The sequence below is a fragment of the Geospiza fortis genome, unplaced genomic scaffold (genome assembly GCF_000277835.1).
Source record: "Geospiza fortis unplaced genomic scaffold, GeoFor_1.0 scaffold244, whole genome shotgun sequence".
Lineage (NCBI taxonomy): Eukaryota > Metazoa > Chordata > Aves > Passeriformes > Thraupidae > Geospiza > Geospiza fortis.
The window spans coordinates 832576-853327 of record NW_005054370.1 but is presented as its reverse complement, the minus strand read 5'-3'; the positions used below and the strand labels follow the sequence as shown (position 1 = coordinate 853327).

The window sequence follows — 20752 nt, the reverse complement described above, 5'->3', positions numbered from 1 at the left end:
CAGATTTAACCACAATCTGATGTAGTAAATTGAGGCACCTCAGAGCTACTACTGGTTTACTTGTGGTTTTTGAAGACACATCCTGTCATGATGCAAAGGAGACAAAAAAAGACACAAAAGCATGGAGGAGGAGCCCAAAAAATAAAAATGCAGCTGCAATTCTTACAAACTAAATTTTCTTCTGAAGAAATAGGCTGCCAACACAAATATTAAGGAAAACTTCACAATGAAGAGTTGAGTTTTTGAGGCATTGCCTGTGCCTGCCTTTTAATTTAAAGTCTTTCGATGCAGATGAAAAGGCCACAGTTATCCTGGGGGCTTGATTTAGGCCCCTGTTAGAAAAAGGGCAGCCACAGAGACAGAAAGTGCTGCCTGGGGGTGGATGCCAGGTGATGTACAGGGTGCATCTAAACCCCAGCAGAGCTGCAAAAGTCTGTGACATCCCCTCCTTCACCTGCTGGCCTGGCTGAGAGCATTTCCATGATGCCTTGTGCAGGCTGCCCTAGAGCAGAGGCTGGACAGAGTTACAGAATAAAGCAGGGATTGATTAAAAGGATCTCCTCAATGGATCCATCTTGGGCAGCACAAGAGCCCAGCCAGGGCTGCACCCAAGATGAACCAAAATGGTCCCAAAATGCACAGCCGGGTGCGGAGTCTCTCATTGTGATCAGTTCTGCTCCATTTGCGTTTTGCAGTTCATTGTCCCATTCCAGCTTTAGCCCATGCAGTCCCATCCCTCTTGTTTTTCTCTCTCCAGCCCACGGTGTTTGTGCTCTTAGGCCTGAGATTTGGATCATTTGTCCTTGGTCCCCAGCTAGAGAAGGAATTGTTTTGTCTCCCTGCTCTGTGCAGAGAGCTCAGCATCCCCTGACGTGCAGCTCAGACCCACACACTAAAGCAGCACAGAACCTGAAAAATATATAAACTAGAACCTGAGGCATCATTCAGAATGAGCAGAAGGCCATCTCAGGGCTGCTGGGTGTCCTGAGCACACTGGGAGCATCCAGAACCTCCTTCCCCAAAGCACTGCCCCTCCTCAGAGCAGGGTAACCCTGCACTTGCTGCCTTTTGCAGGCAGCCCGAGGATGCAGCTGTGAACATCTCCCACTCCTTCCAGGATGTCTGACCATTACAAATAATTCAGGTTCACAGATTCACCTGCTCACAGAGCTCGTGTTTCACACATTAACCACGCAGAGCTGGGTTGTTTTCCTGAGACCAGGCTTCTGCTGGGGGACAGCAGTGCTGCTTCATTCACCCATATCAGCAGGGACTGCTCAAAAACCCAGCTGTTCTTTCTAACCTAGAGAGTATTGTGTCTGTATTTCTGTACCTCAATATTTCTAACCTACAGCTGTAGAACCTGCAGTACCTGGAATACACAAAACCCAACCAATAATCAATTATTCAATGAACATACAAGAGTTGGTGATTAAATCTCAATTATAAAGGCAAGTCTTACCTACTCTATTTATTATGACTGTTCTCTCAGCATTGTCTAATTAAGCCATGTTTGATTATGGGGTGAAAAACATTTATTGCAGATATTGTGGCTCTGTAATTGATGCATATCTGCGGCCTGGCTGTTAAGCCCTAATAAATTCTAGTACAGAACTAGATAAGGACTTTGCACAGCTTTTCTAACACAGCTGTACCTTCAACAAGACTAAAACAGAACTTAATCTAAAAATCCTGGCAAGTGGCTCCACCAAAGCAACCTCCTCTCTTCCAGCCCCTCTGTTTTGCATTGTGGCTCCCCAAGTGCCTTAGGAAACCTCAGCAACACCTCACTACCTGGCTATCTAAACTGCAGGGCACCTGAATTGGGGAATTGATTTCCTGCCTCCTGCTGATGTGAAATGGCCTCTATACTCAGCTGTGTAATGTGAGAACATCAGAATCACTTAAAGAGGATTATATGTACACAGCTGAGCGGCCTTAAAATTTACCAGGGAAAACTTACTCCCAACAGCAAGGAATCTTTCAACCAGCAACATTTCAGAACTGATAATACGTTGTCCAAGCAGATACAAATACTCTGTGGGTTGGTTCATATGTGACTCAAAGTGAAGAGCATTTCAAGAATATATCAGCATTTTAGGAGGAACCTTGGCATGGACCAGCTGGGCCACCCAAAAGCTGACAGGGTTCATAGCAGCTCATGTCATGTCCCATTTCAGGGGGACTGGGGGCAGCAGATCAATGCTGCAGAAAAGTAATTGCACAGCTCTTACATGAGCTGAGTAGTGGGTAACATTTTCTATCTCCAGTTACTGATCTTTTGAGCCTTGGGTTTATGCCTGAAATGCCTAGTCCTGCAAGGAATGTCCCTGCTTTCCCTCTAACCCTTCAAGTGTAACTGCTAAACATCTCTGAACCTAGCAGACAGACAGCTCTGTAAGAGTGAGCATGGTTTTTCCCAGTCAGCAAGCAGTCAGTAGCTAAAAGAGCAAATAAATCTCAAATAATAATTTAAGAAAACCCAAAGAAACAATAACAACAACAACAAAAAACCAAACAAAAAAAACCCACCAAAACAACCCCCCAACAACAGAAAACCCAAAAATCAGAAACCAACAACCCTCCAACACATAATTTTTTGTTTACTCTGTCTCTTAGGCAGACTCTTTGTTAATGCCACAGACTGGTGGTCCCCTCTCCCCATTTTGTCCCTGCCAGACAGGAGTTCATGATTCCACAAGGTGCCAAATACACCCACAGAGCAGCTGAGGCTCATGGCTGTACCCAGCAGGCTCAGGCACTGAGCACAGCTCTGAGCTGGAGCTCAGACCATCCCAGGTGCCACTGGATTGATTCAGGACCTGTACAAAGGCCAAGTTTTGTGGCAGGCAGTGCTGCTGCATTGGGAGTTGAGCGTTGTTAACTGCATTTCTGCATGGTCCCCCCCCAGGATACCTGAGCTAGCCAGACAAGCTCTAGCAGAGGTATCAGGAGTGATCTAATTATGGGCAGAGTTTCTGAGATCAGAAGAAGTTGGGTCTGCAGGAGCCAGACTGCTGCTGCTGTCTGGGCTAGCAGTGCACAGAGAGGTGCACAGACTGGTGGGGGGATGCCCAAATAAAGTGATGCAGTGCATGAGCTGAGAGGCTTACAGGGGATGTCAGTGGCCATAAATATCACACATCAACTTGCCACTCTAATGTCAAGATCTGATGTGAGATAAATAAACCACAACAAAGATAAAATCTCACATAGTATCATCTGTGACTGTCAGAGTATGGTCACTGATCATATCTTGTGGTGTCAGAGATGTTGCAATCACCAAACACAACATGCCACTGGCACACACCAAACATCCTGCTGGAAAAAAACAAGCAAAATCAGGAGGTGCTTTCTCTTATCTCTTTGTGATAGGAAGTAGATAAGGTTTGCTCATCAAAAAATCAAATTTTTAAAATGTGAAGTAGTGACAGTGGTGCCAGCTCATCACTGAACAGGTTTGGTTGCCACATTATCCTCTTCTGCCTCGTTCCATGCAACAACAGAACAGGAATATGAGGGACGTGTTTATGTTGGTGGGATTGAATGAAAACTGCTTTACTGCCTGACTCTGTGGCCTCAGTCCAGGGGCATCAGCTACCCAGTGCCTCAGCTTCTCTTCTTTGAACTGGGAAAAGCAGAAGATGGAGTTAATCAGTGAATTCTGCTTAGGGCAGACCAAACCCTGCTCACACACTGGCCACAGGACTGCAGCTCTGCCCTGGCTGCAGGAGCCCTGGGGGCTGAGTGTGGCTGCGGAAAGCCTGGAGAAACATCCTGGCATGGCCTGGGAGACACATCCACGCGTGGATACAACAGTCTCGTCCGAGAGAGAAAGCCAGATAAGCTTTCCCATGAATCGGTCTGGGAAGTTTTAGGGAGGCAGAGAGAAAAAATGGTAAACAAATGGTAAATAATCTGCAGGTGGTGTTTTAAACAAGTTGTTTTTCCCATAAGGTGTTTACCAAAGGATGTTCTTAATTAGCCAATCACGTATAATGTGTTGATTAAAGGACCAATCAGGTCCACCTGAATCAGACCAGGCTATAAAAGAAGTAAATTTGGGGCTTCTAGCCTCTTAGCCTTCTGGTCTAGAGTCTGTGTCATTTATTGTCTGTTCCTGACTCAATGGTGACACCCATGTGTCCATGAATCCCTGTCTCCACTGAGTGACAGAGTGGCCACAGACAGCTGTAATGATGCCTTAAGATTTTAGCCTTTATATTTTCCAAATCCTGCACTGCATTGGTGCCTAAATCTAAACTCCATATAAAGTGCCAGCTACTGCCTTCACATTTTGGTCAGACAAAACAATTCCGCTGGGCCTGAGGTCCAAGGGGACCCTTCAGCCTCAGGCCCAGAAAAGTATAAACAAAAGTGAATGAGGGAGAAGCAAACTGGGGAAATATAACTTCATTACCTGAAGCTGTAATTGGACAATTAACCTCTGATATGTGAATGACCAAACTTCTACCTGTTTGCAAATCTCATGATCATCATCCATATTGGGTGTAGCCCCTTGCGGTGGTTTCATCTGCCCTCAGTGTACCAGAAGGCCCTTCAGTAAATAAATCTGCTTTTATTCTCGTAAACTTGTCTAGCCTCTGTCTCCAGATAAGCTTGAAAAAGGCATCAGTAACACAGAGCATGGTGCCACAGTGACAGTGAGGGAACCAAGGGGCCACAGCTGTAATACTGAGCATGGTGGCACAGTGAGGGAACTGAGGGGCCACAGGCCTCAGGTACCCCCCTCAGGTAATGTGCTCTTAAGATTTTAGCCTTTATATTTTTCAAATCCTATACTGCATTAGTGTCTAAATCTAAACTCCATATGAAGTGTCAGCTTCTGCCTTCACATTTTGGTCAGACAAGACAATCCCCCTAGGCCTGAGATCCAAGGCCATAGCCCCCTGGGGAGGCTTCATCTGCCCTCAGTGTACCAGAAGGCCCCTCAGTAAATAAATCTGCTTTTATTTTATAGCTTTGTCTGGCCTCTGTCTCTAGGTAAGCCTGAAAAAGGCCTCAGTAACACAGGGCACGGTGTGACCGTGATGGTGACAGTGAGGGAACCGAGGGGCCACAACTGTAACAAACAGCATGGTGTGACAGTGACAGTGAGGGAACCGAGGGGCCACAGGGCATGGAGTAACAGTGAGGGAACCGAGGAGCTACAGCCGTAACACAGAGCATGGTGTGACACTGGCAGTGAGGGAACCAAGGGGCCACAGCTGTGACACAGAGCATGGTGTGACACTGGCAGTGGCAGTGACAGTGAGGGACCCCGGGGCACTGGCAGGTGGCAGCTCAGAGGACAGCCAGGCTGCTTTTGGGGGTGATGCTCTGCAGATAAGCTGCCCAAGCCCTGCTGAGCAACAGCAACCGCAGGCTCCTGCCAGAGCGTGCTCACGGGTCCCTGTCACAGCATGGGGACAAGCCAGACCACAGAGCAGCCCCCTCAGCACCTCTGAACATAAATAACACCCCAAGCCCCCTGCAGCAGGCAGGCTTCGCTCTCTCCACCACAAAACCGTTATTTTTGTGTCTCTCTCTCATCTGTCACTGAGGTGTGAGAGCAGCCTGAGAGAAGCCAGCTGCAGAAAGCATGTTACTAAGGAATGTAATTATTTTTATTATGGATATTTCTGCCTCTCTTTTTGTTCCACCCAAGTGGTGTCCCAAGGTCTCAGCATTAGGGCTTGCCATGGAATAAGAGGCACTGGAAGAAGAGCCCTTCTCTGCCTCCAGCCAAGCCCACTCAGACAATTTGCAAGCTCACCATGACCACCACAGTGAGATTTATTCACAAAAGCACCAGGAGGACAACAGGCCATCCTTTCTGTGATGGATTCCTCCTGGTTCACCTAATCCTGGACAAGTCTAAAAGTTGCAAGGCCTCACTTCAGGCTGTTCATTTGAGTTTCTCTGTGAGCTCTAAACCTGCTAGAAATTCTCCTTTGTTTCCTCTTTTGGCTAGGACAGAAATATAAGGATCTATTTTTCCATGCTACAACTTTATTTCCAAAACACCCTGCAAGAAGGAGCACATGGCTCTCTGTGTGTGCTCTGTGTGAAAGGACTGTTTCTAATTTTAGCCTTGAAAGTCATTAGGAGCTGTGATTTTTTTTATCTGCAGTGTGTACACACACATGCTGGATTTCTTTTTTGAAACCTTCAACTGTTCAGGGTTTTGTTTTTTTTTTTTTAATTAAATAAAGAGTTTTGAGTCCAAAAGGTTAGACACCAACTGCCGTCACTTTGAGGAGATTTCCTAGAGAAGCTTCCACTGTGAGCATTAGAAAGTTTGAGAGTGAGGGTAACAGAGAAATCTACAACAATGTTACGGAGTTTCTTCTATAATCCTTTTTCTCAGAAATCACAAGCATTTATGCAAAATGTCATCTCTGCATTGGGACTTTAAATGTCACTCACCCACAAGATTCAGCCAACTACCTCTGAGCAGAGCTAATACTACACCAGTGGAAACCACAAACAGTAAACTGGCCTTAATGACTTCTTTGAAGTCTTGCCCTGAGCTGTAAGGCAATAATGTGTGGGGAAAGAGACCGCACAAACCAAGTGGGATGGCTTTTTGCTGTCCTACCAGAGCAGAGTGATAAATTCCACCATCTGAAGATGAAATTATTACTACCACTGGTAAAGCATCACTTGCACAACAACCCCCAGAATAAGCTTTTACAACTTGTGTGATTCTGCTAAGAGCAGATGGACCAAATGTCTCAGGGTGTCATGAACTGCAGAGACAGATGAACTTAAAGGCTTTCCTAGAGAGTTACTAATTACTGATACTAATTCAGTAAGAAGGAATGAGGGATCATCTTCCACTTGGCATGTGCAGTGTTTAGACATTATTCCCATTACAGACAGAAAGCACAGGAGTGGAGCAGAGCATTTCTAATATCTCAGCTGGAAATCTCTGGGGCCATGGACTTGTTCTCCAGGGAGAATGTCAGACACATGCTGGTCAGTTGGTGCAAATGCCAGCCAAAAGCAAAATAAAGTTTCTTGTGAAGTAGTTACACAGGAATTAGCACTATCCAGAGAGTTCATCCAGCCTTACCAGCAGTTAATTACACAGAATGGAGTCACCTGCCAGCCACAATTGGACAGACAAGCTACTTGTACCACACAGATTATGACAACACTGTAAAACTTTAGTGTTAGGACAAAATGTTCTATTCCCTTTAGTCAGTATTTAGGCTGGTTGCTTTATTTCCATTTCTTAAATGAAAAAATTATGTGAGATTCTTGTAGACAAGGCAGAGTGCTCTGGCTGTTATGAGAGAGTAATGTGTGATGAGTAATGTATTGATTTTCTAAAAAGTAGGTTAAAACCTGTTGAGACTGAAATTGGAAAGATTTCTTGCATGTTGCACAAAGCCAGTAACCAGTCATTCCTGAAGGAATTGAAATAGTGTTAAAACCAGGCAAAACAACATAAATACTGTTAAATCTATACAAGCAGTAAAAGAACTCATTAACTACTGCAGGAGCACATTAACCAAATATATCAGGTTAAAGAAATAGCACCAATGAAGCATTTGCAGCACCTCAAACCTGTGAGAAAACCAAATCTATGAACCAGAAAAAAAACCCGTGCATGTTTTCATATTGACTGTAAGCTTACTGCTAATATAATGCAAGCTGAGGGTTACAAAGCATTCAAAAAGAAACTAAATGCTCTGGGAAACAAGTGCTTACAAAAGCTTGCATACCATGAGTGTAAATAGGTTTCTTACTAACACAGGGACCTTGAGAAATCAGCAGTCAGTAGCTTGTCTTCAGCAGAGCCAGGAGGGCTGGATATATTTTGGTCAGTTCCTCTGAATTCTGTAACAGGATGCCTCCTGCATGAGTTCTTGGATGGAAAAGGAGTCCCCAGCAAGAGACAGGTGGGAGAAACTGGCTCCAGACCACAAACCCAGCGTGGGATTCAGACATGGATCATGCAGCACTCACAGCTGCTGGGGCACATAAACACTGGATTGCAGGAGCCACTGGAGACATTCCAGTGTCCTGCAATATGTCACAAGCCACCAGAGCAGAACCTGCTTCTCTCCTGCCTCCTGCAAAACATTTTGTGGCTCAGCTGGGCTTATCAGCCTCCCTGGCACCTGAGTTCAGGCACGTCCTTGTCACACACACCCGAGTTAAGGAGTTAAAATGCTTTTTCCAGCTAAATTTCCCTGGGTCCATAGGCTCCATCAGCACTAATCCACATGTGCTGGCTGATTTCTTCAGTTCTGCAAATAACCAAGAGTATTCTTGATGAGCCTTCCCCTTCCCAGGCACTCAGCCCAGGTCACTCCCTGCAGACCCCTGAGTCATTTCAGACACTCTTTGTACCTTGCCTCTTGGAATTTCTCTGACCTGCTGCCCTTGCCCAGCTGCCTTGGCCTGCCTCATCCCACATACTGTGACACTGGAGCTGCAGCCCTGTTTCTCACCTGAGCCCGCTTTGCTCCCAGCTGCAATTCCTCTTTTATCCCATGGATGGGGCAGGGGCACCACCAATACCCTCATACCGTTCTCACTGCCTCAGAACTGCACTTCCCACTTCTCCCTGAAAACCATTTCCCTCTCCAGAAGCTGAGACAAGACAGAAAAAGAAGCAAAGGCAACAGAATTAGCCCAGAGCAATTCTGTCTGCAACTCTGGGGGTAGAAATTTCAGTTTTTCTGCTTTCCAGTGTAGATCTGAGACAACTCTGCATCTGCAGAATGCTCCAGCTCTCTTTATTTAAAATAAAATTAATTTTATTAAATTCCCAATTATTCCCTGACACTCTGGAGCTAAATTCCCCAGCAGTTCATTCACCACTGCTTGGGTTAATCGTGCTGCCCGTGAAATGGCTCAATGTGGGTTATTTCCTCAGAAAGGTGTTACTTCTTTTTTTTTTTTTTAAATTTGTTTACCCAAAATCAAAAAACATCTCCACTACTGTTTCCTTTCACAGCTTTTTTTTTCTTCACCTTTGTGGTCACATTTGCACAACAGTGTTTCTACAGAAAGTCGATTTCAAATGCCACCTCGCTCACTGGGAACCTCCCTTTGCTGGCTCTCAGGGCTTTTGCCCCTTTTTGACTAAACCTGCACCTTGTTCCAAGAATGAAAATGTGACAAAAGGTGATTGACTATGGGCACCTCACAGTTCCTAGGTTGGTACCTGATTTGTTGGTTCTTCCTCAGCTCTTCACCCACCCCTGAGCTGAGCTTTTCTGGGGACAAAGCCAGAATTGGTCCCAGCACCAAGTCTGGCAGAATTCAAGAAAAGTTTAGGCAATGAGACATGGAATATGCAGGGCCTGAAAGGTTCTTTCCTGTTTTGTTCAGTGATTGGTTTTAAAAAGAAAAACCTCACCTGAAGATTTTGTAATTAAAGTAGAAAACAGTTAATATGCTGTCTAGTGGGATGCTGTTAGGGGCAGTTTATACAGGATTTTCAAAAAGCCTTGAATCACTATTTTAAAAAAATCACAACAAACCACTAAAAGAAACATCCATTTATTTGCAAGATACATGAAAAAAGTTTTAATATATGTATGAAAATATTGAGGAACTGTACAAAACCCCAACACAAACACAATTAATCCAGGTCTGGCCATGTGAAGACAGCACCTACTTGCTCACAAGGTGAACCTGCACCACCCACCCCTCACAGTCAGGGGATTTCTCCCCCAGGTCTGGTGCACAGCATTTCATGAGCAATATCTGGAAGGAAATGGGCTCTCCTGAGGGGCAGGATTGCCTTGGCAAGCTGGGATCTTGTCAGAGCTCAGCTCTGGAGAGGAATTATCCTTTGTGCCTGGCTCTGCTCCAGCTATGCACTCATCAAAGATAAACTGACCCTAATCCTTCAAAAAAAAAAAAAAATAAACAATCACATCAATAAAGAGAAACTCCAGTCTCAGCCTGTCCTCAGCAACCAGAGGCCACCCCCATCAGCCCTGCCCTGTACCAAGGCAATTTTCAGCATTCCTTTGTGAAAGATTTTTGACTTTTCACAGGGCCCTAACCCTGCAAAACCAAAACACCCCTGGAGGAGGCAAAGCCCTTCCTCAGCCCAGCTCCCCACAGCCACCTGCTCTAGAAGCTGTTACCAACTCAAATTTAGCCTCTTCTTGCCTGAGGTGAGTTTTGATAAATCCCTTTGATAAGAAGGAGTTTTAGATCATGCCCAGGCTGGAATGCAGACATTGGCTTTACTTTACTCTGGATTATTTCACCTTGTGTTGTACAGTGGGGAGTCACTGTGGAGAAACTCATCCAGCACATCACAAACATTTCTGCTGTCCCAGGGTCTTAGTTAGAAATAGGGGTATTCTCTTCCTCTGTCAGAGCTGGGGCAGTTCTCTGCTGTCCATGGGGCAGTTTTCTTTATCTCCTCCACAACCAACCCTCCCTCCAGGAGATTTCTGCTGTCCATGGCCACTGAGTGTCCCTGCAGGGCTGATCCAATTCCAGCATCCCATGGGGAGATGCTGCGCCCAGGGGAGGAGCCAAGCATTCCTACCTGGATCCAATCTGAGCCTGGAGCAGCACAGCAGCCTTTGCCCACTGCATTGCCAGAGGAGCAGCTTTCTGCTGCCCTGCATTGCCAGAGGGAGCCCAGGCCCATCTGCAGCAGCCCTGGAGCTGCAGAGGAAAACTCCCCCCTTGTGCAGGATCCCTGCTCCAGCAGCAGCACAGCTGGCACTGCAGGAGGGCTGAGCCCCCATGGGATGGGGCTGTGCCACCCCCTGACACACAGGGGGCAGGGCATGGTCTCACTCTGCCAGTGGTTTGTTTTCTTCTTTTTGTATTATTGCATTTGTAGGGTTTTTTAAATTTCCTAGTAAAGAACTGTTATTCCTGCTCCCATATTTTTGCCTGAGAGCCCTGTAATTTCAAAATTATAATAATTCAGAGGGAGGGGGTTTACATTTTCCATTTCAAGGGAGGCTCCTGCCTTCCTGAGCAGACACCTGTCTGTTCAAACCAAGACACCCAAGATGCCACCAGGATCCAAGTTTAGTCACTTTGCTCCTCAGCCACATCAAGACCCCCATCAGTCATGTGAGTGGCTCTGACAGAGGCAGTAAACTCAAATCTATACTTGATTGTGTTTTTGTGGGACCATCATGGCCTTGGAGCAGGTGAGCCCACATGGATCCAGCATTTCACCCTGCCACATTTCTGAAAACTTCAAAATAGATTTCCCTGCTGTAACTCTTGAGTAGCTTTAGCTGCCTGAGCTTTTGGGCAAGGATCCATGAGAGAACTGGAATCCATGCCTGTGTGGATCCGTGGCAAATTATTGATCAGACCCGTGTGGTCTTCCTGAGACTTAGCAAAGCTCAGAACCTGACCTCCCCATCCATCACAGAATGCGTTATTTAGCAAAGAAACGAGCCCATATGTTGCCTTTAGCCCCAAAATGCTGCTTTTCCACACTGAACTGCATACATGTGTCCAGGGCACCTGCATTTTGCTAGATTTTATAAAAAATAAAAAAAAAAAAAAAAAAAAAAAAAATTAAAAAAGTAGAAACAACCTTGGAAATGAGGTTTTTTCGTCCACTGAAGAAGGTAGGTGATAGCAATTTCAGTTCAGGTGGTTAAAGCAGCTCTCAGAGCTGCCTGTGAGGGGATGGTCCCAGCTGGCAGAAGTTTATTCACCTCTGGAATAGGTGTTGGTTCTGACCAGGGTGCTCCGTCTGGAGTTGTAGGACATGTCTTCATATACCTCATTGTGCTTTTTCTTCTGGAAATATTTCATCACCTGCCAAACAAAGAAAACAGCCATTCAAACCAGAGCCTGGAAAGACTCCAACCAAGGAGTCATTTTCCATCTTAGGAGTCCATCTACATCATCTGTTGGAAGAGGAAACATACTTTTAAAATTCCTCTCACGACCCACTGAAGTCTTAGAGGACCACGTGGAAATTAGCAGCTTATTTATGTTACTTTCTTTTATGAGTCTGATGCAATTTCACGAAATGTTCCTTCAAGAGTTGGATGTAACTGTAGCTTTGACATAAATAATAAATGACAATAAATAAGGCTCATTCTTAGACTGTTACTGGTAACACAGGACATGAGGTCCCTCTGGGCTTTGACAGAATGATGTTACACTACTGGTTTTTAGCAGTGCTGGATCCACATTTGAAGGGACGAGACAGGAGCCTGTGAATCATACACTTAATTTCCAATAATATTTATGCAGCAGAAGGATCTATCAGAGACAATTTCTGGGCTCTTTCTGCAGTATATGTATAGAAATAATCACAGTGAAGGAAAAAAAAAAAAAAAATTTTTTTTTCTGGAAAGGGGCCATTTTTTTTTCTCCCAGCACAACTTTCAGACATCAGGCTATTTTATGAGTTTTTGTTACCATTGTGTCCCTCTCCAAGTTACATCTCTTACAAGCTTGCTATGTACAGCTCCAGTCCCAATTCACAAAAAAAAATTTTAAAAAAGCAAGGAAAGCAGAACAGTGAAGGGCTTTGTTCAGGGATACACACACAACTCATGGCTGTGTCAACCACACAGCTCACTTGAGATTTGTTATCAAAAAACAATAAATGTCTCATTTACAAAGGGTTACAGAAGTCTAAGACACTGCATTAGCTGCCAAGAGTTTACAGCTGGAAGATATTAAATGAGGGCAAATAGGAGAGCAATAGGGAGCCACAATTCCTTAGGTTTATCAGATGTTTGCTTGACTCTGGCACTATTTCAAAATAATATCAGTTTGTTCCACCAAACTGCCCCAGTTTTGCTGTGGCGACTGTACTTACATCCACACGGTACAAGGTGCAGCACACCAGGGCACAGAACAGCACAGCCACCACCATGAGAAAGGCATACAAACCCCAGGAGCTCTTCTCACATGCCTGCTCCACTTCTGCATTTAAAATCACAGCAGCATGGTTATAAATACAAAAATACAGAATTTTGTTGGATTAAGTTCTTTTCTAACCCAGACATGGGGTAATTGAGAGGTGTTTTAAAAACTTTTATTCCATTTTCAGTCTCATGTGAAGAGTGGGACAATACAGATGTTTTAATTCACACCATCATAATCAGAAACTATTTCTTAATTACAATACACTGTAAGTGTTTCTATCAGCTTTTGCCACACCATGCTGTAAATGCTTTAAAGCCAATCATATAAAATTACCCCTCGCGGGTCCTAATACGATGCACCTTTCATAGTTCTATTTCTCCAAAGCATCCAGTCCTTTTTGCTAGGCCATCCTTTGAAACTTGTTTCTAGTTCCATTTCTCTCTCAGCAATGTCTGTCCTATCCCATGGCATTTCTAAGTCAACATTTATCTCAAGGTTTGCATATAGATGCACACTATGTGAACCTTCTGTCAGGTTTTGAGAATTTTCTACAAATCTATTTCCCACAGAATTTTATTTTTATTCTGAAAAAAATAATTTCACAGTTTAGCCAAAAATTCAGATATTGACAGCTACAGAGCCACGTTTCTCATGCCATTAGTATTCTCACTGGCATTCCCTGTGCTCTTCCAGAGGCTGGGGGCGGCTGCAGGTGGATCAGCAAGGAGCACTCCACAAAGGCACCTCCCACAGCACTGATAAGACCATACACTCCTAATGGGAGCAGAAAATTATTTCCTGCAGTGTTGCTGCAACCCCGAGGGCTCTGAATTATCCAAGAGCCAGGCTGGTGAGAGGTGCAGAGAGAAGCAGGAGTATGTTCATGTTCATGCTGTGGTATGAAATGCACTAAGCAGAATAATGCTGGTGGAAAGGGTTTCAACTCTCTAAAACCTCAATTAATCCATATATGAATAACACACTAATTAATAATCACACCCCTGCTTTGTTGGGCTACTGTCATTTCCCCCACCTCACTTTACTGAGTCGTTGCCCCAGCTGTGGGTGGTGGCACAGAACAGGACCACAGCTGCTTTTGCAGAGTGCAGGAAAATCCTTTGCCACCCTTAGGGCCTTTGTAAACTTTATTTTACAAAGGCCTCAGCAAAGCCCAATGCACAGGGTTAAATTGCACCAATAAGACCAAAATCAAGCATTCTCTTGCTGGTTCTGGCTTCAGTTTAGCAAATGGGTACAGCACAATCCTGCAGGAAAATAATAAACTCATCCTTGGAGCATAGAAAAGCAAAAACTCATCTTTGGAGCACATAAAAAATGAAACCCCCTATTTGGAACACAGAAAAATGAAACCACCTCTTTGGAACACAGAAAAATCAAAACCCCTCTTTGCACCACACGCTCACAGAGTGCTCGGTGTTTAACAAGGGTATGTGAGAACATTTCTGCTGTGGTCTGTGGCGCTTGAAACAAAAGCCAAAGGACTTTTGTGCTCCTCAGTGTGTTTTGTTTTTGTTTTTTTTTTTAACACAAGACTTGCTAGAGGGAATGGTTTCTAAAAGCCATTTATGTCATGATAAGGTCAAAGAATTGGTGCTGAAAGTACTTAACCATACCCTAAAAGTGACAGATTGCACACACTGAAGTGTTTGTTACCTTGTTTTGACCTTTTTTTTTTCTTTTTCTAAGCTGCAGGATCATGGCAAGGTTTAAATTCCCCTCTGGTTGTACAAGGCAGGTGGGAACACAGAGTCTGTTTCTATGTCTGAGCTCAACAGGACACAAAGGAGCCTGAGCCCACTCTCCAAACTTTCCTAGGTTTGCCCGTCCTGACTAAAGTTCCAAAAGCTTTCTGTCCACAGCACAACAACAGATATTTACGATTAAACAAGCAAAAGGGTGGTACCTTTAACCAGCACCATGGTGCCACTTGCAGAGAGCAGAGGGGAACCTTTCACCTCCTGGGCACAGATGTAGTTATTGCTGTCCTTTTCCTGTAGCTTGTGTAGAATCACCACAATTCTATTTCCTTCCCTTGAATACTCCAAGCGATTCCCAAAGGCAGGAGAAACCTCTGACCTGCTGAGATTTGACACAGACAGAACTGGGCCAGGCTGCACATGAGTCCTGAGCAAGTAGAACTTCTCGTCTTCATGTGAACTTTTCAACACACAGGTGATGTTGACAGACTGGCCTTGCTCCGGGTTGGCATGCAGTGGTGACTGCTCCAGAGGCCTCCTGGATTTAGCTAAAATCAGAGAGATTAGTGGTTATCACATGCTTAACACAGTGCATTTTAACAGGGGAGCAAGGGGACAGAGCAGGCAGAAAGAATAGACCATAGAAATGTAGATAAAATGAATTTTTAAATGTGCTTTACACGGGCTTTAAGAAGGATATATTTTAGTACACCCTGGCTCAGGATCTGAAAGGACTGACCAACAAGTTTAGCTGTTTGTACAGGGTCTGCACTGCCTAAAAAATTATAAATACTGACCTCCTCTAAGGGAATACAGCCTGACCAGCATGTCCTGGAGCCAGGCATCATTGCCTGCTTTGTCAAGCAGAGAAAGATCTGAGGGCTGTTGGTCTGGATGAAATCACACAATGTGTGTCCCATCAATGTGAAAATGGTCCATGAGAATGGAGTGGTCATTAATGACTCACTGTCCAGCTGGGAAGACATTCCACTGAGTTCCTCTGAGGACAGGACTTGTTTCTTTTAATATTATCATAGAAGTGGATAAGGGAGTGGGGACAGAATTTATCAGTTTTGCAAAGGGAAGGCTGTAAGCATTTCAGATAAAAGGATCAGAATCAAACAGAGCTATAAAGCAACTTAATAAAATAATTTGCAGAGACAATACATAACAAACAAGATGTGATTCATTTGAGGAAACACAGTCAAGTTTGAAAGGAGGAGCCCACGGGAGGAGATGATAATCCTTCATGGATATAAATTACAATTGCTGATCAGCAATCAATTAGACCTCACGTGCCTGGGGGACAGGAAAGGAAGAAAGCCCTGTAAGCTTTGGGAAAGATGTCTCAGGTTAGAAGGTCTCATTGGAAGGACAGGTACATGGAGGAATAAACTGCCAAAAGAATAGTGTGGACTCAACCCTCTTCTAATGAAAAAAAGTAAATAATAAAGACAGAAAAATTGTTTCCCCAACCAGAAACACCTGCCAAAAGAAACACTTCTGCCCATTCAGCAACTCCTCACTAACAAGAGAAAAAACCCTTTACTCACTCATGCTCAACTTGCATAAGACCAGCCTCCCAGTTATTACCAATTTGTCATTTAAGACGAATTAGTAAAAACAAAAGAGATTTGCAAAAACAATTGCTACCAAAAAACCCCCTCTTTGCTCTGCTAGATGTTTAAAAAGGTTTGACAGGTTGTTTTGGAAAGAGCTGTGGGACCTCACTGTTTTCAACCTGCGACTCATGTGAAAATATGTAGTGGAATTAATGAGTCACAAATTAATCTTCTAAAATGGTTTAGAGTTTTTTGGTACCATACTCTCTCATGTGTTTTCTTCATTGTTTCAGGGAGCAAACCCACACATTCCTTCAAATCTGTACCTGAGCAGACACAGAGGAGGTTCTGTCAGACTCAACCTCCCACTGTGTCTCCTTCCAATCTTTGATTTAAAATACAGATCTGTATTTACTAATTCTTGACATAAAAGGTGGAATTGCAATACCTTTGACCAGTACTATGATTGTCTTCCTATATACCTCCTTGATTTTGAACATCTCTGTGCATACGTAGATTTCAGAATCAGACTCCTGTAACCTGTGCAGGGTTATCCTGAGGTTCTCCCCTTCCTTTGAACACTCAACACGATTAGCAAAGGCAGGATTGATCAATGGAGGTTTCTCCTTGGGACAATATATCACATTGACATTCTGTCTGATATTTCTTAAGTACATTCCCAATTGATATTCTGAATGATTGATTGGGCAAGTTATGCTGATGGAGTCTCCTTCCCAAGCACTGATAACGTCTGTGGACTGTTCATTTCCTCCACCTAAAAATAAGAAATGCAATTGAAATTGTAATATCAGAGTTCCTCTTGGTCTGATCATATAAAAGTACTTTTCAAAACCAATTCCTCCACCAACAGAACTGCTCTGTGAGACTGCACCTCAGTGTCATTTCTTGGCTGCTCTGGCACCTGTAGTGCCTTTCATGCCCAGTGACCTGAGCAGCTCAGCACCTTCCCAAGCTTCAAAGGCCTTGGCAAAGAAGTGGCTGCTGTCACTCACACAGAAAATTTAGTTCTCTCTTTAGATTCCCAGGATAATCCTATTAGTTCTCAAAATACAAGCTTCACTAAGATTACCCTGATAATTAGTTTCAGATCTAAATCAGGAATTTAAAAGTAAGAAAAAGAGACAGAGAATAGAAGAAAATACACTTGTCCTTTTAAAGAGGCTTTTAATAACATCAGGGAACTGGATAATACAGATTCTCAGATTCAATACAGGAAGAGGGCTAGAGAAGGTGTAAATCCAATCGATATAAGAAACAAAAGCAAATGTAGAATAAAATCCTTGGAGTTCTCCAATGACCCCAATATCCAAAGAAACTGAAGGGGGAGTATTTGTGCAATGAATAGAAAGGAATAGAGAGATCAAATGGGACACCCCTGAAAGAAGCTACATCAAAAGCAAGGGAAGAAAAATGAGAGTGTTGCATGTCTAAGGCAAAAATAATTTAGAAAAGGTTGGAAAAAAAGGAAAGAAAAGATTGAAATGTAAGAGCACTGATGTTGTACGTACCGTCCTGGGCAGGGAAGCACGGGAGAAGTAGGAGAAAGAGGGATGCCTTTGGGAGACACAACATCCACAGCATCTTCAAAGGTCTTTTTAGTCGCTCCCTCAGTCTGAACAATGAGTTTAAGCCCTGAGTAAAGAGCCCCAAGCCCCAGGTTGGGCTGTTTGCCAGTTACTTGAGCTGTCTACTGAAAGAAGTCAGCAGAGTTTTGCTTTTGTATCACAATGGTTGTGGGGGAAAAACCATTTCTCTGGGAGGTGCACCTTGTGTTTTCTTCACACTTAAACCACCCCTGTTTTTCTGCTGCTGAGCAACCTCCAGCCCCCAGGGCAGCAGTAGAGAGTTGTCTGTGGGGAGCACCTACCTCACCTCTGAAGACAACTGAAAAAAGGGAGGCTCAAATTTGCTCTTCAAAGTGCCAAAATCAGGCAGCTGTCTCCCATCCCAGAAATGCAGAACCATCTGAAACATCAGTTCAGTTTGTCGGGACTCCCACAGGCTTAGATTGGTGGCTGCAGATGCAAAAGTCTTGGCTTTGTAAGGAGAAAGGAGATGAGAGATGCTCCATTACTTCAGGAAAACCCTCAATTATTATACAAGCCTTGCTCACAAACCAGCAGATTTGATCTGCATTGTGACAATGTGAAAAATTGCCAAGCAGGAGGAGCTGTGGAGTTCCTTCTGCAAACATCAGCACTCACACCCAGCTTCCCCCAGGGCAGACCTGACCCATGAACCAGCTCACCTGAGATCACCAGCAGGAGAAAGAGGATTTGACAGGAAATCTGTAGAACCTAACAAGGTCTTTTGATCTTGTTGCTAAAAGGATCTATTCGAGGAAACATCATTACCTGAAACTTTCAGGCTTTTTCTTCTCCCTTAACTTCATTGCAAAGCCAAGACAATAAACAATTCCAGTCTCTACCAGGACAATAAAGCCTTTTCCACCTAGCAAAGTACTCTGTCAAAGAGAGAACTGGACTTGCAACTCCGCCAATTATATTCTTAATAAGTAAAAGGAGCAATATTTTCTAAGAGAAGAGATTGGCTCTAAGACAGGAGCACTTAAAGAAGACAGCGTGAGGCCCTCACATGTTGTTTGTGACTGAGGAAGCCTTCGTGGCTCTTCCCTTCTCCCAGTGCCTGTGGAGCCTTTCCAGCCCCAGCTCATTCGTCCCCTCTTCTAGAGCCCTGACCAGGAGATAAGAAAGTACCTTGGATCCTGGAGAAAAAGCAGGATACTGGCTCCTCCCTTCTTTAAAAGGTAATTAGATGTATTATTGCCTAATTACCTGTAATTTTACTTTCACTTTTAGAGTGCAGGTCAGCAGCGTCACTGAACATTGACACCAGGCAAGCCTGTGCTGATGTGTGCTACAGTGCAGTAAGGAAAACATGGGAAAAGCCAATCACACTCCCAAAAACTCCTCAGGAACCTGCTCAGAAGTGCCTGGGCAGTCACCCTGTCCCTCTGGGTACTGCAACAGGGATGTGAGTGACTGGATTTGAGCTCTGCTCCCCAGTCTGGACATGCAAGGGCTCCCAGGTCTGTTGTAAGTTCAGGGCCTGTAAGCACAGGGTACAGGTGAGGGTAAGATCTGCTGCTTTCTTCTCTCTTTTTTGGGTGGGTTTTTTTGGGGTGGCATAATGTGGTGTTTGTGAGGGTCCCCAGGGTGAGGGAAGAGATCAATCTGATTCCATATTCTTAGAAGGCTGATTTGTTATTTTATTATATTATATAAAGAATACTATACTGAAGAAAGAGAAAGGATACATCAGAAGGCTTCACAAGAATGATAAAGAAAAACCTGTGACTCCTCAGAGCCTCGACACAGCTGGACCATGATTGGTCATTAAATAAAAACAATTCACATGGACCCAATCAAACATTCCCCTATTGGTAAACAATGTCCAAGCCACATTCCAAAGCAGCAAACACAGGAGCAGCAATCAGATAATTATTGTTTTCATTTCTCTCTGAGGCTTCTCAGCTTCCCAGGAGAAGAAATCCTGGGCGAAGAGGATTTTCAGAAAATATCATGGTGACAGCATAAATTAAAGCAAACTATCAAATAGATTTAACTCTCAGCAAATGCAACATATGGTTACAACAGGGAAGTGATCTGGAGAGTGCCTGACCCTCCTCTTTCCCACTACCCCAGATACCTCCACAGATCCAGAAGATCTTTGCCTTGACTTGGCCCCTGCCTTTGACACACAGAACAACCTTTTTTATTTTGTCAGCCTGTGCAAGCTGTCCCCCAGGCAGTGACAAGCAGCAGTCCCAGCCCTGCCATAGAGTGCAGCTGGATCTGTAAGCAGCAATGCTTCCTCCCAGCCCACAGCTCAGCCTTTCACCACGCTGCCCTCTTCCACCCTGGCTCTCAGCACAGCCTTTTTGGCAGGGATTTCACAGGGAGCTTCTGTTCCTAACAAACCTGTGCCAGTCACAGCCAGCTGGGGCTTCTGCAGGGACTGAAAGCAGCCTGTGGGAGCAGAAATCTCATGAACTGCTGCTGGCTGGGCTGAGCTGCTGAGCTCACCCTTCCCTGCCATCTGAAACAGCCTGGGATTCCTCCTGGAAAATCACCTTGCTGTTAGACAAGGAAAACATATCTACAGGGCAGTCTTCAGGTCAATCAGGTCATAAAGAAACCAAAGCCCAGTGCATGGTGTCATTTCTGAGTGCTTGGCACCAGATATCCTCTGACATGCAGATAAAGGAGAAAATACCAGTGCCACCCCCTGTTACAGCAGGCACAGAGCTGTGACAGTGACAGGAGTCACACAACCCCAGCCCAAGGTACCTCAGCACACAGCACTCCGTGTAGGAATCCACACCAACCCTTGTTCTCTGGGGCATCATCTGCTGGTCCTGGTTCTTCACTGCAGGTGGTCTCAGAGAACAGCCAGAAGTGGGGAAAGGAAATGCACTGCACCCCCTGGTTGTGAGCTGAACCCCTTCTTCTGCAGGACAAGGAGGGAGCCCTGTGCATGCACAGCTGCACTCCCATCTCAGGGATCTCCTTATGGAAACTGGAAGTGCCTGTGCTGGTGCTGGCAGAGCTTTCTGCAGCTTTGCTGCTCTGAGCAAGAGCAGTC

At 44.6% G+C, this 20752-nt stretch overlaps 1 protein-coding gene across 1 annotated transcript; it reads right to left on the bottom strand.

The window, feature by feature from the left end:
- Positions 1-11667: 11667 nt before the first annotated feature.
- Positions 11668-18994, bottom strand: LOC106631898. The gene is made up of 5 exons (XM_031059905.1): positions 18943-18994; positions 16575-16901; positions 14771-15112; positions 12797-12903; positions 11668-11778 (listed from the first exon to the last, which is right to left on the bottom strand). The coding sequence occupies exons 1-5, from the start codon at positions 18992-18994 to the stop codon at positions 11668-11670; spliced, it is 939 nt and encodes a 312-aa protein (XP_030915765.1).
- Between the last annotated feature and the right edge of the window lie 1758 nt (positions 18995-20752).

Bases quoted from the DNA above. Each gene is read 5' to 3' on its own strand.
- LOC106631898 (XM_031059905.1), bottom strand. From the start codon at position 18,994: ATGTTCAGTGACGCTGCTGACCTGCACTCTAAAAGTGAAAGTAAAATT. The intron at 16,902-18,942 runs GTAATTAGGCAA...TCTTATTTTTAG, and splicing joins AAGTGAAAGTAAAATTACAG to GTGGAGGAAATGAACAGTCC. The intron at 12,904-14,770 runs GTACCACCCTTT...TTTTAAATGCAG, and splicing joins CACCATGGTGCTGGTTAAAG to AAGTGGAGCAGGCATGTGAG.